Source organism: Bubalus bubalis, chromosome 2, assembly GCF_019923935.1.
Source record: "Bubalus bubalis isolate 160015118507 breed Murrah chromosome 2, NDDB_SH_1, whole genome shotgun sequence".
Lineage (NCBI taxonomy): Eukaryota > Metazoa > Chordata > Mammalia > Artiodactyla > Bovidae > Bubalus > Bubalus bubalis.
Genome location: NC_059158.1, coordinates 105,379,619 through 105,399,757, shown reverse-complemented (window position 1 = coordinate 105,399,757; position 20,139 = coordinate 105,379,619). Strand labels below are relative to the sequence as shown.

The window sequence follows — 20,139 nt, the reverse complement described above, 5'->3', positions numbered from 1 at the left end:
TAGGTATATTTTCTCTTTCTTCTTTCCTTTTTTATTTGTAGCATTTCCACAACCTTTTGATGGAAAATCTTTTGCAACTCTCACTTATAGAAATAAACTAGACAGACTTACAGTTGAAAGAATATTATATTTGTGATGAAATTGCTCAGTGTTTGCAGTACAGTTTTGAAGTTGCCATCATCATCACAACCACCCTGAAAGTTATTGTTTAAGTAACTCAAAGCTATGCTAAATGCTATAAAAATAGTTTAAATATAACACCCTGACTCACACTACAGCAATGCATTATAAACTAGATACACCTAAGATATATGATCAGCAAAATAAAAATGTTAAGCCTATACATGAAAATGCTATGAAGAATTTATTATAATTACTAGAAAAATAACTTAACGGTATTTCCATATGGCCAAATGACAGGGCTATGACAGTAAACTGCCTGCTGTTTATTGACACTGAAAACGTAAAAAAGTGGTTAGATCTGTCTACTTAAACTAGATAATTTAGCGAAAAAGTAAACATTTATATTGCATGAATTCTCATGAGTGGATAGCATAAATATGAATCATCAAAGAGAGAATGTTATCATACCCTTCTGTTTCCAACTGATTATTTTGTTTTTCTATAACATCTAAATGGGAATTAAGTGGTTAAAACACAGCACTGCTGTTAGAATGCCGGGTATTCCCTCTTCCAATTATTTCCAGATTTAATCCTGATTTGTGTTTCAAGTAAGTCACTTGAAGTTTCAATAACTTAGTTTCTCGAGTGGTTGAAATTATGACTTCTGTTTACACTGAGCTTGTGAAGAAAACAATACATTAAATGACCAACAGTACATTAAGCCCAAACTTACCCTTTCTGCCCACTCTGACACAGGGAGATATGTGCAAAGTGTTTTGAGCTGTAAAACCACACTGTGGAGAGAGTAAGCAGCATTTATTACAGCCTAATGAATTAGGATAAGAGGGTGTGCCCTGGAAAGGAATCAGGCAGGAGGCAGACAAGAAATTTAATGAATTTTGTTTCCCAATTTTGGGTAAGGTGCTCTTGTTTTAGTAAGTTAGAAAGTGGTACAACAGGGAAATTCCAAATACAAGATCATATTGGAAAATATGAAAGGAGAAAATCAGCTTTTTCTTTTGTGATCCACATGATGGTTTGAGAAGTGTTTGGAAATCTTTGGGGATGAAGAGTCTCATATAACCTGATTTTTTCATTTTTTTCTGGATTTCCCTCTCGGAACCCTGCAGTGTGATAAGATGATTGTACTAAGTGACTCCCGCCAGCTTTGCTCTGAACATCCCACTAGACTCTCCATGTGTTGGGAGCTCCTAGCAGCTAATACAGCTATCTATCTACACCTATGTTGCTCCTTATGTAAACCCCCACCAAAAAAGTAACAATACCCTAGAAAGTTGTTTGAAACAGCATTTCTGAAGGGTAGTAACTCTACTTTCCTTTAGCAATATTTCTGATATGTTAGCTCTCCCAGCATTTCCAAATTGAAAAAAAAAATATTAACAACATGTAAGTGTAACATGGGAATACCGCGAGAACAGGAGTTTGGCAGGAAAACGGGATATTTCAAAATAAGATCCACAACAAGACAAATTCTGGCAAATGCACAGTTCTGGATCATATTATCCAAATTGTTGGATTCTGGAATATTTGAGAGGTGTTTTTTTTTTGTTTTTTTTTTTTTGTGGTTCCCATCACTTAATAGCATGGTAGTGGATGTTCATCATTCAAATTGCATTGCTTCCTCCTCCCATTACTAAAGTTGGAAAATAAATATACAAAAGGCATCCATTATAGTACAAAAAGCATTCATTATAGTAAGCATTCCTACCTTGAGAGGTAGTTTTAACACCATAATGGCTGCGTCAGGTATAAAACTTGTGTTGGGATAACGCCATGTATTGATATCATATGTAATGATATTTATTGGAAATCATCTTGAAAAACTCAGGGTCCTAACTATTCTCTAGTGTGAGCAGCTTTAACAGCAATTAAATCTCTCCACTGGTTAAGAAAGGTGCTTAAAACTAATGCCTTAGGTCTATGAGGGTGGAGACTTAAATTGCATATTGTTATTCAGAATTCTTAGGCTTTGAAAAATATTCTGTTTGTTTGGGCTTGAAAAAAAAACATCACGCATTGGTGTGGGAAAAAAAAACGAGAGAGACAGGAAGCACAAAGGAAATAAAATAAAAGTAAATTCTAAAATACCTAGAAAGTTAATCCAATTCAACTTAACTTTTCTTAGAGTTGAAAATATGTAGAATTAAGAGTGATTCCTCTGTAAATCAGATTAAATTCTTTGGAATTTAAACCTATATCTTTTTGGTTTATTTTTCAGTTTTTGAATAAAAATTTTAAATGGGAACGGAAAAAAACTGCTCATTGGCTTAACATAAATCTTTAAATTGCAATAAGTTTCACCCTCAAAAAGTAGTTGAATCTCTGAGGAAAAGGAAAAGGCTGAATTCTATTTTTCATAAATGATGGATTATTGTACCACACTGTGTATTTTCCAGTAAAGTGTCCTTTTATTTGTACTGTGTGATTACAAGTTTCTAAAAGTATGTGTGGGGTCACTTGGGTGCTGTGGGAAAGTGGAAGGAACTCTGTTCTGTTAAAATCAGTAGTGAAATCAGAAGCAAACTATGTCCTGATTACCATAGGCATGTGTTTAAATTTTGCTTTCCTTAATTGGTTATGTTGTATTTACTTAAAATGAACAATTTGGCAAGTTTTTCTCCCTTGACAACAGAAAAGCGTAAACTGTTTTATAAGTTTGGCTGTTAAAATCAGATTTGTAAACCGCAATATTCAAAGACTTTTACTGCTGTTTACAGGGGTCCAGTGATGGACTTTGCTTTATAACCGTGTGCTTTTTTTACATTTTTGGTTTGTATTTACAGTGCTTTAAAGTTATTTGGTTAATTAAAAACTATGCCATATATTACAGTCATCTATTGACTTTAACTTTTGCACAACTCTTCTTAGAACAAAATGAGCAGAATGAATGATGGCAGAGGCCTGGCAATTTGACTTGTCATCTAAGGACGATTATTTATGGCATCAGGAAATGGAAGTTGACGCTGTAGTCTGTCTCCAGGAAAGTCATCATTAGAGGCAACTTTGGATAGTTTGGCTGTGTTAAAAACTGTGTAATCATATCCAAGACTGCTAGTTTCTCAGAATGTATGAGAAGCAAACAAGCTAAAGCATCTTAAAGTATACTTGCATTTTTCTTGTAAAAACAGTGTACCTTACACACATTTCACACATGTGGAGCCAGATGGTGGTATTGAAAACAATATATATATATATATATATACGTATGTATATATGCACATATATACACATCTAATTAAGAGTACTATCACCAGAGTACCTGTTTCCAAAAATATATAACTTACTATATAATTACTTTCATGTGTATATGTGTTTTAATTTGCAAAGTACTTTTTAATCATATCATTTTTACTAGTCCCTAAATGGCAGAAAAAATACCATCATTGACTCTGAATTCCTGGCAGCCTGTCATGGAAAATGACGGGATTTTGACATGAGACTAGAAATAGAAAATAATACCTTTGGTAACCTGTGAAAATTTAGATTGTTTGTTCCATATCATTTCAAAAGCAGACTTTGAGACCCAAATTACTGAGGTAGGTTTCTCCTGAAGGATACTCGTTCGTTTAGCCCCCAGAACTAGAACCAAGGCCCTTGGGCCTTTAACAGCTGTCAGTTGGAGCAGATTTTATATGACCAGACCCAAATGAAAGTTGATAGGCTAGAATGTAAGCACAGCATATTAAGATGCTCAAAATGACTCATCCAGTCATAAAATTTTGAGTCAGTTAATGCCTGATATTCACGGTCCTATAAGAGCAGTTGTGGCTAGCATGGGTTCTAATGGCTCTTGGTATTTCTCCAGAATGACCTGAGGTCAATTCCTCCACTAAGATCCCTTAGTCTCTTGTACTTCATACTCCTCACCATACTGTATTATTACTGTAGAGACCATATGCATTTTTATCCACAGCAGTTAAATCCAACACTACCATGCATGCATGTGGCCAGTTTGTATATTTTTTTAAGCATCTAGCAGCACTGTCCAGGAACATTTGAGCCTAATTTAAAATCTTCTCATAGCCACATTTTTTAAAGAAACAAGAAATAAGTTTTAATAATATAGTTTAACAAAAATACCCCAAACACTATTATTTCAACCTATGGCAAAAGCAGCATTGTAAGTAGTCAATAGCCCAGAGTGACTAGTGACTACTGAATTGGACAGTGCAGCTCTAAAGCACTGCTCCTCAAACCATTTTAAGTTAAGATACACATACACACGCAAAATGTAATAGATGATACATCAGATATATATGTTAAGTATATGTGTATATGTAATAAACTGTTATTCACTCTTGTGTGTGACACAAAGAGTTGGACACAACTCTTTGTGACCCCATGGACTGTGGGCCACCAAGCTCCTCTGTCTATAGAGTTCTTGAGGCAAGAATATTCGAGTGGGTTGCCATTCCCTTCTCCGGGGAATCTTCCTGACTCAGGGATCAAACTCAGGTCTCCTGAATTAGCAGGTGGATTCTGTACTGTCTGAGCCACCAAGGAAGTCCATATAGCTAATATATGCTGCTTATAGAGAGATTTATTATTAAAATAAGACTTTTTTCACTTTTCACAGTTCCTTTACATTTTGTCAGTCCATGAGTAGCCCTTCCACCACCAATCAATGAAAATTTTCCCTTCAGTTGGGAATGATTCTCAACAGGGAATATGTCTCCTCCGTCTCCCCGCAGGAGACATTGGAAAATGTCTAGAGACATTTTTGATTGCCACAGTTTAGGAGAGGATGCTACTAGCATATTGTGGGTAGAGACCAAGGAGGCTTTTCAACACCCTTACTCTGCACAGACAACCCCCTGAAAAAAGGAATTGTCTGACCTAATATACCAATAGTGCCAAAGCTGAGAACCTTCCTTTGAGGTAATATAAGATATTATGATCTTTTAAGTGGCAAGTACTGTCTTAACTTAGTATTTAATAGTGTATAATCCCATGTGATAATTTAAATTTTTCACTTAATTTAAAATTAAGGCTCCACTCTATACTTAGCTAGGAGGAGGGCAAGATGTCTTCCTCTCTTTTCCTTAGCCTTGCATTTCACCCTAACTCCCCATTTTGCTAACAAAAGTTTGTAACTACCTTGTGGTCAAAGCTAAAGGAAGGAGGTTGCAAAAATGTCCTTATTTGACCAGTTACAAGAAAGCTTCTCACACTAGGCCTGGCAGACTCTGTAAAGCTAGACACTCTCCCTTAGGCACTTTCATGGGTTCCTTTGAGACCCCACTAGGAAAATTTGACTTCAAATCCTTTAATTCAAGCAATTTATTTTCTCCCAGCTCCAGTCCCCTCCTAACTCTCTCTCTTTTTATTCTGAGTTCCTCAGGAGGGGATAGAATGGCTCAAGTGTAGCTCCCCTACAGCTATCATTCAGTAAACTGTTTTGTACCCAATAGCAACATAAAATTTTTTAATTGATTAAAACCATTCTATTTTAAAAGACTAACTGAGCTCCTGATACTTTCGTTTTCCTTCACCTTCCATTTTTCACTGTTAGTTCAGTTCAGTCACTCAGTCGTGTCCAACTCTTTGTAACCCCATGGACTGCAGCACACCAGGCTTTCCTGTCCATCACCAACTCCCGGAGTAGACTCAAACTCATGTCCATTGAATCGGTGATGCCATCCAACCATCTCATCCTCTATTGTCCCCTTCTCCTCCTGCCTTCAATCTTTCCCAGCATCAGGGTCTTTTCCAATGAGTCAGCTCTTCACATCAGGTGGTCAAAGTATTGGAGTTTCAGCTTTAGCATCAGTCCTTCCAATGAATATTCAGGACTGATTTCCTTTAGGATTGACTGGTTTGATCTTCTTGCAGTCCAAGGGACTTTCAAGAGTCTTCTCCAACACCACAGTTGAAAAGCATCAATTTTTCAGTGCTCAGCTTTCTTTATAGTCCAACTCTCACATCCATACATGACTACTAGAAAAACCATAGTTTTGACTAGACAGGCCTTTGTTGACAAAGTAATGTCTCTGCTTTTTAATGTGCTGTCTAGGTTGGTCATACCTTTTCTTCCAAGGAGCAAGTGTCTTTTAATTTCATGGCTGCAGTCACCATCTGCTGTGATTTTGGAGCCCCCCAAAATAAAATACTCCAATATATTAGAATACCAGATAAAAATCTTATTAGACTGGTCCCATATCCCAACTTGACTTTGAACAAGTTACTTAACCTCTTTAATTTAGCTTCTTCACCATTTAAAATGAGTAGAATTAGTTTTGTTTGTTGTTCACTCTCTAAATTCATGTCCGACTCTGTGGCACCATGGACTGCAGCGTGCCAGGCTCCTCTGTCCAATACTTCAAAAGATCATTTTGTGATTTGATTCAGAAAATATTGATTAAACCTTTACTATGTGATAAACAATGTTGCAGTATTAGGGACACATTAGTGAACAGTGTTTATAAAAGTACATAAAATCCCTTCTTACACTGTAGGAGAATTAGGTTAAATCACATTATACGCTTAGGAGAGTTTCAAGCATATGGTAAGGTCTCAATACATTTTAGATATAGTATTATTAACCCATTTGAATGATTGTGTATGTGCCTGCATGCTTAGTCACTCAGTTTTGTCTGACTATTTGTGACACCATGGACTATAGCTTGCCAGGCTCCTCTGTCCATGGAATTCTCCAGGCAAGAATACTGAAGGGGGTTGCCATTTCCTACTCCAGGGAATTTTCCTGACCCAGAGATTAAACTTGTGTCTCTTGCATCTCCTGCACTGGCAAGTGGATTCATTACCACTGAGCCACCTGGAAAGCTCTAATATTGAATGATCAGCTTATTCTGAAATGTGATTTGAGAGGAAAAGACCTCCATTTTCCTACTGAGGTGTCCCAAATCGTCACATGAAATTGGTAATTAGGTGAGGACAACGAAGGGCCCTGTTAAGATGAGTATCTCATGGCATAGAGACAATAAATTCCTATCATTTTACCAATTATTAATGATTTTATTGTTTTGTTGCTGTTGTTCAGTTGCTAAGTCGTGTCTGACTCTTTGTGGCCCCGTGAACTGCAGCATGCCCAGCTCCTCTGTCCTCCACTGTTTCCCGGTGTTTGCTCAAATCCATGTCCATTGAATTGATGATGCTATTAGCCATCTCATCCTCTGCTGCCCCCTTCTCCTTTTGTCTTTGATCTTTCCGAGTATCAGAGTCTTTTCCAATGAATTCGCTGCTCCCACCAGATGGTCAAAGTATTGGAGCTTCAACTTCAGCAACAGTCTTCCCAATGAATATTCAGGGTTGATGTCCTTTAGGATTGACTTGTTTGACCTCCTTGCAGTCCAAGGGGCTCTCAAGAGTCTTCTCCAGCACAATGATTAATGATAAGAATCATTATTAATAGTGAAAGTTAAAGTTACTCAGTTGTGTCTGACTCTTTGCCACCCCATGGACTATACGGTCCATGGAATTTTCCAGGCCAGAATGCTGGAGTGGGTAGCCTTTCCCTTCTCCAGGTGATCTTCCTAACCCAGGTATCAAACCCAGGTCTCCCACACTGCAGGCAGATTCTTTACCAGCTGAGCCACAAGGGAACCCCTGTTAATAATGTCATTAATAATAAGATAACTTGAAAGTGTTTAGGCTCTGTGCTAATGAAGGTACAGACCTTAAATGTTTTGTTCATCATTGAATCCAGATCCTTTAGCATAGGATGTGATAATCAGTAGGCATTCAGCAAACATGTGCTTAGTAAATGAATTATTAATAGATACACACCTAACTTTCATGATAACAGTGAGGCTAGTAAAACTGAGATGGGGGACTGATGAAGACATGGCAAAAGTTTGAGTCAATATGAGTTACAGAATTTCACCTAGTGGTAATTTCACACAAATAAGAAGAGAAAGATGTATCTGCATTCTTTTTAAAAAATTAATGAATTAACTTAGCTGTGCCAGGTCTTAGTGGGGCACAAGGGACCTTTGACCTTCATTGTGGCATGCAAAGTCCTTTAGTTGCAGCATTTGAACTGTTAATTGCATCCGGTTTCCTGACCAGGGATCAAACCCTGGACCCCAGCATTGGGAGCTCAGAGTCTTAGCAACTGGATGGCCAGGGGAATCTGAAATCTTAAAAATATCTGCTTTCTTAACTTGATAAAGAAGCTTGAAAAAAATCATTAGGTATGCAGGACCTTTGAAAATGCCTAAATTTCCTACTGTTCAATTCAGTTCATTCAGTCACTCAGTCATGTCCGACTCTGCGACCCCATGGACTGCAGCACAGGAGGCTTCCCTGTCCATCACCAACTCCTGAAGACTCAAACTCATGTCCATTGAGTTGGTGATGCCATCCAACCATCTCATCCTCTATTGTCCCCTTCTCCTCCTGCCTTCAATCTTTCCCAGCATCAGGGTCTTTTCCAATGAGTCAGCTCTTTGCATCAGGTGGCCAAAATATTGGAATTTCAGCTTTAGCATCAGTCCTTCCAATGAATATTCAGGATTGATTTCCTTTAAGATTGATTGGTTTGATCTCCTTGCAGTCCAAAGGACTCTCAAGAGTCTTCTCCAACACCACAATTCAAAAGCATCAATTCTTCAGTGCTCAGCTTACTTTATAGTCCAACTCTCACATCCATACATGACTATTGGGAAAACCATAACTTTGACTAGATGGATCTTGGTCAGCAAAGTAATGTCTCTGCTTTTTAATAATGCTCTCTAGGTTTGTCATTGCTTTTAATTGAAATTGACAAGAGCTTTTCTCTCTGCAAGTTAGATGAACTTTTCTATAATTTTGTGTACAGATACAGTTTGGTAGAGGGCTTCCCCTAGTGGTTCAGCATTAAGGAATCTACCTGCATCACAGGAAACATAGGAAATGCAGGTTCGGTCCCTGGATCAGGAACATCCCCTGGGGGAGGAAATGGCAACCCACTCCAGTATTCTTGCCTGGAGAATCCCAGGGACAGAGGAGCCTGGTGGGCTACAGTCCACAGGGTTGCAAAGAGTTGGACACGACTGACTAAACACACATACATACACAGGTGGAGCTATCCAAATGAGTTATCATGTTAACTATGAGGAAGTTAATGTGAAAATAAATTGTGAAAATATGGACCTAACCACATTTTCATTACATGTTCATGTAGCAACAGAGCTAATATTTTCACATGGCAAATTTTTACTCCTGTGCCCTGTCTAAACAGAAGGGCCTGAGCTATGAATTCAGGTAGTCATCCCATAACTAGCAGTTTTCTATTCATATTTGCATAAAGTAATAATCATAAAGGAAAAATTTACTGAAAGCCTCTGACTTTTTTTTTTTAATCTCCAGTGTTCAGACTGCATCATAGTGCTTCTGATACAAGCGACAAAAACCGAGTTAAAAGCAGATTAAAGAAGTTTATTACCCGAAGACCTTCCCTGAAAACTCTGCAAGAAAAAGGACTTATTAAAGGTATAGAATATTTTATACTTTTACTGTAACAGTGATAAATGAATGTGCCTCTCTGTCAGTAGTTAGTTGGCTCTAAAGGAGTTTTAGGAGATTTTATTCTTCTTAGGTTGCTTATTAAATGTTCTGCTCTAAGACAGAAGGAAAAATAGCTATCCAGAAAACTAATCCTGAGAAAATAAAGGTTGTATCATAAGATCATTGAAAAAATACCAGGCTTTGCCCTCAGAGGATCTGGGAGCCAAGAAGAAACATCCCAGTGGCCCATTAGAATGACCCCACATGCTGGGATAATCTTCGATGTACCTATTGCTCCAGAATATTTACTAACAGCATCCCTTTTCATTCTCAATTGAGTCTTGAATTGTATAATAAGTTATCTGATCACCTAGTCATAGTCTGAAGTAGGGCTAGGAAGAAAGTCTAAGATAAACTAGTGTCGTGAAAACTTACAGGTTTGAAAACTGGAGGACCCAGAACTCAATCTAAATTGAAATAAGCAGATATTTTGCAAATATGTGTAAAGTATATAAAATATCTTCCACCATTCCAACACCAGAAGAGAAGAACACTCTGGCATGAGACTGTAATTGGGACTCAGACTTCTAGTCTACCACTCACTAATATTGATGTTGAGCAAGTTGTTATCTCTGAGCCTCAGAGATGTTATCTCAGAGCCTCTTCTTTTAACTGGGGATACTTATACCCATCACTGAGAAGACTCTTAAACAAATGAGTTAATCCATTTAAAGTATTTAACAGCGCTTCTGGAATATAAGTATTCAAAAAATGTCCTCTGCTATCACTAATATTATTATCATTCATTACTGTTGTTGTTACCAGATAGATGAAAGGATGGATGGACAGATAAAACCAGTGATGTAGATTTCTATGACTGGAAATCACCTTATAGATCACAGAGGCAAATGTATTATTTTCCTAAGAAAAAAATATATTCATCAAGTCCATTATTCTCCCTGGTTTTCAGATTTTCTAACCAATGGACACATTTTGAAAATTAAATACAAGAAAGAATTTGAAAATAGGCTAAAATAAAGTACTAAAATAAACTTTGAGAATGAAGTGGAAAGACATCCTTATAGAAGTCAAAAAGTGATTTATGATGCAAGTATTTATCAGGAACAGGGCAAAGCAGATAGTATTTTCAGCACTACTTGGGACGAGAATTATTTCAATAGTTTACAATAGCCATCTGACCTATTAACTTCAGTCTCTTTTTAAAATAGGTGAACATATCACAAAAATCATCTAGCATTTTGAACCAATTGTGAAAGGTTAAATTTTGTGAAGCATGAACATACCTATCACTAATAGAGTGGAAAATTCTTTAACATAAACATTTGGAAGTAGAACTAGCACCTGCTTTAAATCAGTCTTAAGCTCAGACTTTTACTCTCTGAAATGTCCTTTTCAGTGGACTGCATTTGGTCTTCTACAGACTAAACTTCACATCATAATATTGCAGTACCTCCAGTTCTACCTTAGAATTTATCCCATGGATTATCATTTTCTTAGAAAAAAATCAGTAGCATGTTACCTGCTATCATGACAAAATATAAACCCAGATAAGCAGCCCAAACAATTACAGTCTGACAAACTCCAAATTTTTCAAGACTCTAGCAAAATAAAAAAGGTTTTAATTCAGTGGCATGGTCTGGTCCCAATCAAAATGCTAAAGAATTAAAAACCATAGTGCTCTAGAATTGGTCTCAGAAAACAGCAGAGAAACTGGATGCCTAATGCAGTTTTCATACTGATGTAATGGAACCACTGAACACACTCCGATGGTACATTTCCTATCTTAAAGCTCCATTGCATTTTCACCATAGTTGACCAATGAGTCAGAATTCATTAGTAAGGCTATGGAAAATCTATGTGAAATTCCAATTTGATAAGCTTCCATTGTTGTCTTCAGTGGAATTTTCTTCCAAATACAGATCAAGTTATGCAAATGCACTCACTTCTTGGGCTTGTTTCAGTTTTAACTGTGAATTTTTTGTAAGGCTTCTGAGACTTTTTTTTTTAACTGAATAGAAAGCATTAAACCAATTTTTAAAGATATTGACCCAGTCAAATTTAGTATGTCAAGTCCATTTTCTTAGCATATTTAAGGCAAAGACTTAGGCGAAAAAATGAAAACAGTGTTTTTGATTGGCTGTGAAAAATCACACAAAATAAATCAATGATTAACACTTAAATGGTTAATTTCTCCAAGTAAAATGACTTAACTCTTTCTAGAGAAGAATTATTTAGAAAAAAGGGATAATGCCTTTAAATTTGTCCTGGAGTGTGTTTTCCCAAATTATATTAAATATATATTCAAATAATATATATTTAATATATTCTTTTGCATATGTTGAGTAAAGACCTCCATTACTGAGGTTTAGGAAAGCTGTACATGGTAGTTTGGGTCTTACAAGCATGCTTCCTGATACCTAGGAGGGGTTTGGCAAGGCCACAGCCACTTTTCAAAGTGTTTACGCTTTTATGCAACATTCCCAACAGATTGAGAGGCCTGAGCTTTGAATTCAACCAGCGTTTATTGAGCCCCCACTGTGGGGCAGGAAAGGCTGTGTTTTATTGACTTTCAATGCCCAGCAGAACAATATTCACAAAGCACTTTAGGTGAAAAGAAAACTGTCACAATATCGCACAGTATAAACTCAAGCACAAACCTTTTCTTTAAAACCTGATTTTTGGACTCATGAAGACCCGGCCAATATGTGATTTCATTGGCTAGATTTTAGATAGGGAAGTAGCCTCTTAATGGGGCTGCATTTTCTAATTTCTTTAATATGACTAATGAAAAGGGTACCTTATGATGCCAAAAAGGGGCCAGCAGAAAATTCTGAATTATCACCCAATGAAAAGAAATAGTAATAGCTCAGGGGGTGTCACAATCATTGTCCCACTGCAGTAGTAGCTTCTGAAAAGCCTTCAATTTCTCCAAGTGCTTTCACATTTGCCAAGGGAATGGCAAGAGCTTTTTAAATGTATGAGTTTATTACATTGAGCTGCTCACGGAAAACAAAACTCCAATCAATGTAATATGTAAATTATAGGGAATAGGGTACACTTTAGGGTGGTAGGTATGTTTGTACATGTCCTCTCCTTGCTTTTGGAACTGAAGTAATTGCTCATTAGCATCAGCCAAACTACCTTATGTAATCTTTCAAATAGCAGCATTGACATCCAAGAACATAAAACACAGGCAATGCAATTTTTAGAAAAGATAATAATTGGTTGGGTTTTTAGGAGCAACTAACATTTCCTTATGTCAAAATGGTAAAGAATATTGTGTATTTTGAAAGTGGTTTCTTTCATCTTTGTATAGAAAAAAACCATACTGGATGACATTAGTAGAAATTGAGAGCAATGTGGTAATACTTCTGTTTTTTAATGTTTGTTATAAGGGAAACAGCCAGTATAAGGATTAAATAGTACACCTCCAGGATTTATGATGAAAAGCAGTGTTTTCCTGCCTTGTACTCATTTTCTTCCTTATAGGGACCATTTGGGGTGGTTTCTATTTGTAGTTCTCAAGGCTGCCTCTATATCTTAGTTATTGTTATTTGGGGTATAGATTTTTGTTAATATCTTTCTTATCTTTAATGTTTCAATATCTTTCTTTATAAATTTCAGACATTACTTCAGGTTTATTTTACAGTGAATCTGACAATTAAACTAGACTTCATCTACCTGTATTTTTCTCTCCCAAATATTCAAATACAATTGGCCTTGCTGTTATTATTGGTTTCATCCGAAATATCCAACATACTTAAACCTCTGTTTATTGTTCTGTTGACCATAGACAATTGAGACTTAATGCCTCCACTGACAAGATGACAAGCAAGGTGTCCTTTTCCCCTTTCATCTCCTCTACTTTTGCCGTTAAGTCTTTACTTCTACATCATGAAAAGTTGTTTCACAGCTGCAATCAAGAATTCTACCCTCATCCCCTATATTTCAAATCTAAATGTGAAAGAAGTGATCAGTCATGTAATCATGTAGATATTACAAAAGTTTTCACCAAGTAGTGTGCCAGATTGGATTAATTTATCCATAGGTCTGATACCAGGCCTTATTGGCCGTGCAAATTATAATGTTATTATTTTTAAAGCTTATGCTTCATCATTTGCTTATAATTGCGCTATTGTTTAGCTTGATACATTTTGGGATTGTGAATTTCTTGTACAGATGTTTATCTCCCAAAGTTATTTTTCATTGCTTTCTTAGTTTTACATCCTCAAAGGATTTAGTCCTCTCTATTAAACATTTTATGTACCTTAGTCTGTGACTCCCTAGCTTTTACCCCAGAATATCTTCTAAAACCCTTCCATCATCCTACTCCATTTGTATTGATTGCTTTCCAGGTTTCACTTTTGTTGTTGTTATTTAGTTGCTAAGTAGTGTCCAATTGTTTGTGACCCCATAAACTGCAGCATGCAAGGCTCCCCTGTCCTTCACTATCTCCTGGAGCTTGCTCAAATTTATGTCCATTGAGTCGGTGACACTATCTAACCATCTCATCCTCTCCTGCCCTCTTCTCCTTTTGCCTTCTATCCTTCCCAGCATCCGGATCTTTTTCAAGGAGTTGGCTCTTTGTATTAGGTGGTCAAAGTGTTGGAAATTCAGCTGCAGCATTAGTCCAGCGAATATTCAGGGTTGATTTCCTTTAGGATTGACTAGTTTGATCTTTTTGCAATCCAAGGGACTCTCCAGAGGTTTCTCCAGCATCACAATTCCAAATCATCAGTTGCTCAGCCTTCTTTTTGGTCCAACTCTCACATCCATCCATACATGACTACTGGAAAAACCAGAATTTTGACTATATGGACCTTTGTCAGCAAAGTGATGCCTCTGCTTTTTAATATGCTGTCTAGGTTTGTCATAGCTTTCCTTCCAAGAAGCAAGTATCTTTTAATCTCGTGGCTGCAGTCACCATCTGCAGTGATTTTGGAGCCCAAGAAAATAAAATCTTTCACTTTTTCCCATTATATTTGCCATGAAGTTATGGCCATGATCTTAGGTTTCTTTTTTGTTTGTTTTATGTTGAATTTTAAGCCAGCTTTTCACTCTCATCTTTCCTCCTCACCATGAGACTCCTTAGTTCCTTTTCACTTTTTTCCATTAGAGCGGTATCAGCTGCATATCTCTTCTAAAATCCTTCCATAATCTCACTCCATTTGTGTTAGTTGCTTTCTATGCTTCACCTTTATTACTCTGTGATTTCCTTTCATTGATCTTCTAAGCTGTATTCACTGTCTTCTGAATCCCATGCCTTTTCTTTCTTGCTTTAATTTCTTCTCTTATTATGTAACAGCCTTCAGTAACTCATTAGAAAACATGAGACCTTGACTGTCTAAAAATATCTTCAGTATGTCCATACACTTAATCAATAGTTCTGTTGTGCATAAAATCCCATTGCCTCTAGAATATAGAGTTGCAGTTTCCATTCTTACTCTTGTTCCTTTGAATTCTTTTTTCTTTCAGAATTGTTGATTTCTTTTGTCTGTTTGTTTGTTTGTTTGTTTTTGATTGGGGGCGGTCTTTGAGATTCTATAGTCAAGATAATGTATACAGTTGGCAGAATTTTTAAATTTTATTTTGCTTGGCACTCAGCTTGAAGAATTGTGAATCTTTGGCTCTGGAATTTTTTCTCTTTCTTATTACGTTAATAATTTTCTCCCATCAGTTTTCTGTTGCCCTCTTTGTGATCTTTAGGATGTGAGTATTAGATCGTCAGAATTGGTTTTTCTCATGTTCTGAAAGAATTCTCAGTTTCATCATAATTTTTGCTTCAACAATTATATTTTCAGTTTTCTAGACATCCTTCTTATTCTCCGTTCTTTTTTACATATCTCACTCTCTCGCATTATATGAGGACAAGTTTTATTTGACCATGATGCTCCCATTCCTAATAGTGAGGATGATACTTAACACTCAATAAATGTTAATTCATTGAATAAGAGAGAAAATAGAAAATAGATTATATTTTTTTCTAACTTATCAACTTGTATAAATTACAATTTGCTGTTGTTTTGGACTTTTAATTTTAAGATTTTCTCTTCTTTGAATCATCAATGTCATCTACGTTCCTTTTACTCATATATTTGTCTGATTCTCTTTCCATCACATTAGTAACTTCACTCCCATGTCTGGTTGGCCATTGCTCTTTGTTCTTGTTACAAAATGAGGCTCCACAAAAATGAGCTGTAATTCTGCATACATGGGTAGAGCTAGCTTGTCAGTGGTATGTTTTTGCTCTAGGGTGATCTATAGGAACTATCAAACCTGCTTGAAATATCAAATATCTCCATAGGATAGAGTATGCCTTATATACTTTTGCTAAACTGAATAAATCTGTGTACAATTTTTTATAGTGAGAGAAAATTTTCAACTCTATTTTATAATTAAGAGAATTGAGTTTATTTGAAAGCATAACAGCTTTAGAATGTGACTAAGCTAGGTTAAAGGTAAATTATCTCATTTATCAGTTATAAATTTAATATTTGGTTATCAACTTTTGGGTTTATAAAATTTACATCATAAAATTCAAATGAAGTTATATTTAGGTTTATTTATTTTAAATGTAAATGAAAGAATCTCACACAGTGCCCAACTTATCTTAAACATTCAGCAGCTCCCTTCCTTCCTTCCTTCCTTCCTTCCTTCCTTCTATCTTTCCTTCCTTGATTTCATCTTTCTTTCCTTTTTCTCCCCTCTTCTTTCTTTTCTTACTTATGTTTATAGAGGAAATCATGACCAAGATGACCCTAGGAAAACACTCTCTCAAGTATTCTTTAAATGTTTGAGAAATTAATCCAGACAATTGTCAAGGAAAGGCAGCAGTAATTCATTTACTTCAAGGAAAGTGTAAAAATCATTTGCAATTGGCTCATATTTACCATTTGGGGTAATTTTTATTATGGTACTCTTTATACAAAAATGGGCATGAGCTCATTTTCTTTCCTATCTACACCCACTAACATGGTGTCATCCAATTGCTAAAATGTTTAATAATTACCCAAACAGACAATTGTTTAAGTTTCTGGCATATAATAAAATAATATCTTTGACATCACAGTACTTTTGTAAAATATATGTTCTACCGAAGAGTAAAGAAAGCTTTACCATCCAAGTTGCTGATATAAGTTATTAGCCCTAAAGTTTCAGCAGTCATGTTTATGAATAGCAAAATCATTGAGTTAAGAGGACAGTATTTTTAAAGTAATTTGTTAGAGCTAATGTATGACAAAGTAACCTACCTGTCACATTGTTAATTTAAGCAAAATATATATGAGCAACACTGCAATATACCTTTGAGTAGAGATATGCTCCAACTTGCCACATTATCAGTGTTAGTCTGAGAATAATTATATTTGAATTTATATACTGGGGCATGGGTCTATCATTGCTTGGGCCTGAAATACTCTCACAACTTCCACAATATGCATTAATGTGCTTAAAAATATCTTGTAAATCTTCTTTTCTTTAAACTTCTTTATGGTTCATAATTGAACTGTGATCCTTACGTGTGAGCTGTGTCATGATTTAATATTAGCCAAAATTAATAGCCAACCTTAAGCTGCTTTATCTTGGCCTATAAGCTTCCTGGTTCCTCTGCATTTATAGTTCCCAGGCAGTTTCTGTTATTTAAAGGCTCTTGGGAGCAAATGTGTTCATAATAGAGTACCACATAGCTAGCTTTTGTTAAATAATAAAATACAGGTCACCATGAAAGATGGCAAATGTTGAGGAAAAAGTGCACCTGGCTAGCAGGTTAAGCCCATGTCTTTTAAAAGCCTGTTATCCAGAGAGGAAATGATCCTGATATTATGAGATATTAAAAGCAAAATAACTTCAGAACAACAAGAGAGAAATGAGGTCCAGAAATGGGAGCAAATTAGGTAAGGGGGAAAAGAATGAGCCAGAGTAATGACTTGGCTTCCATGTGGTTCAAGAACTTATTTTCTTATGGAGGGAGAACTTTTCACATAGGACTCATTAGAATATATTATTTGAGATGGTGACTTACCTATACTTGATTTTTAGTATCTACAAAATGATATTATCTGTAATTTCCTGCTATAAACTACTATATTTTGTATGTTTGCAGGTAATATTATTTTTCTACTATTCTCCTTTTTTCTTCCTTTAAATTATATTACTAACATTTGAGTTGAGTTCTCAAGATCTCTGTTTTTTTTTAGGTAAAAGAAAGTTCTGGATAACATCAGCCTTTAGCACTAAAGCTGACTGTATTCCTAGTAACAGGCATGCTAAATACGGAGAATATAAAATGAATAAGACCCAATTGATTTGAAAATAGCATACTGGCATTTTGTTGTTAGCCAATGGCCTCTAAAACCCATATTAATTCTTGTCCTGGCAGAAGGTGCTAGGTTTAGCCATTCCATGGACTATTTATTATTAAAAGACTGCCCAGTGTTTTGGCACAGCTTACAGAGTTAGTCTAATCTTGGTGACAGTTCGAAATATTGTTTTTAAGCCTTCCAGTTTGAGGACTGACAAGTTTTCATAAAGTAAGAAGAAATCAGCATGAGCACCAGTAAGGAAACAGTACCAGGTAGAGACAGGTTTTGTTTTGTAATAAACCATGTTTTAAGCATACTCTGTGCTCTAACTCAAATTGTATATGTTTGTGCATATGTGTTTGGGCATGTATGCATGTGTGTGTAGATCGTGTACAGGATAAGAAGCCTCTCCTCCCCTCCCTGACATTGCACCAGCCCAAGTTTATTTGCTCTCTGAAGCATATCCTCAACTAGCTGCAGATGACCAAGTCAGGCCAATGTGATTATTTCCTTCCTGGGTCAAAAGGCTGCTGTGCTGCCCTCTGGAGAGGCGGTCTATGACCGCTCAATCCTCTAATCACATCCTAAATCTTTCCTCCATGAAACCACCTGAAGAGAAGAAAAAGATGCAGAGCTCTCGTCAGTGTTCACAGGAGTCCCTCTTTTAAAGGTTAGCATTTATTATTGATACCCTGCTGTTCTCCAGCAGGTGTTCTCATACCACACAGTTCCCTCATGACTCCTAAACCCAGCTCACAGGCAGGGGAAGATTCTTCAGCTGAATTCTTGTTAGCTTTTCAGGACCTCAGTAGACTGTACAGACTGCATCCAAAACCAGTGCTGGCACTTTACCTTCTCCTTTGTAGTTTTTGTAATTCTGTTGCTGAAAATTGATTTCATTTTGTAGTGGGATGGATAATGGAGGGAGAAGAAACCAGAGTTTCTTCCTGACCGGGAGATGGATAACTTGAACAAATGTGTGTATAAATGCTTCATATATAGTGAGATGAATTCAGTTTTTCATAGTGCTTGGAAAAGGAGGTACTCATGGTATGATTGGGATTCGAGAGTCCATTTGTATGTATGCTGACTGTGTCTCTAGAGATGATACATTTCAGAGCTCTCCCAACCAGTTTCTCCTCATGAGGGTCCACATTCAGCAGATGTGTGGATGGCTACGAGCATAGGAAATGTTGCTGCTGCTGCTGCTAAGTCGCTTCAGTCGTATCCGACTCTGTGCGACCCCAGAGATGGCAGCCCACCAGGCTCTCCCATCCCTGGGATTCTCCAGGCAAGAACACTGGAGTGGGTTGCCATTTCCTTCTCCAATGCATGACAGTGAAAAGTGAAAGTGAAGTCGTTCAGTCACGTCAGACTCTTCGTGACCCCATGGACTGCAGCCCACCAGGCTCCTCCATCCATGGGATTTGCCAGGCAAGAGTACTGGAGTGGATATGTTACCATCAATAATTCATTTTGACATATCTTAACATGAAAATGGGCTTCCCTAGTGGCTCAGTGGTACAGAATCTGCCTGCCATTGCAGGAGACGTAGGTTGGATCCCTGAGTCGGGAAGATTCCTTGGAGTAGAAAATGACAGTCCACTCCAGTATTCGTGCATGGGAAATCCCATGGACAAAGGAGTCTGGTGGGCCACAGTCCATGGGGTCACAAAGAGTAGGACATGATTTAGTGAGTAAACAACAACAAAGATTGATATAGTGCTCTTTTTATTTCCTCCAGCATCACTGACAGTGTGGCCTACAAATCTTTCCTCTTAAATTCATGTCTATTATAAATCAGAAATGTTCCACAAATTCCCAACATAAAGGAAAAAAAGAAATGTATCATTTTACTGGGGGGAACAAATATAAAAGTATCTCTCTTGTCCAATATAAAAATATCTCTTTTGACTTGTTACCCTATCTGATTAGTGACATTGAAATTTGACCAGCCTCTGTAAAATTTAATCATCAGAAAAATAACTCTGTATCACAAAAATACTATTCCAGCATATTTGACTTTTCTCTGGGAAAGAGGCAAGAGGCCATATCCAAATTTGGATAATCATAATTGGTGGTCTGTCAGTATTAGTCACACTGCAACATGAGGAGGTATTATCTCCCAACTTTCCTTTGAAATTGACTATGTTACTCTAAGTGTGTTTTATCAAAGCATTTTCTGGGGCAACAGATCTGAAAACATAAACTTTATGTAGCATTGTTC

The 20,139-nt window shown here is 36.7% G+C and overlaps 1 protein-coding gene across 3 annotated transcripts in view; it reads left to right on the top strand.

Moving 5' to 3' along the window:
- ARHGAP15 (Rho GTPase activating protein 15) overlaps positions 1–20,139 on the top strand; it is a 698,570-nt gene that overhangs the window by 399,751 nt on the left and 278,680 nt on the right. For all 3 annotated transcript variants that reach the window (XM_025261723.2, XM_025261725.2, XM_025261734.2), the window contains one exon: positions 9,454–9,576. In XM_025261723.2, coding sequence (XP_025117508.1) covers positions 9,454–9,576 — 123 coding nt within the window. The remainder of the gene's footprint in view (positions 1–9,453; positions 9,577–20,139) is intronic.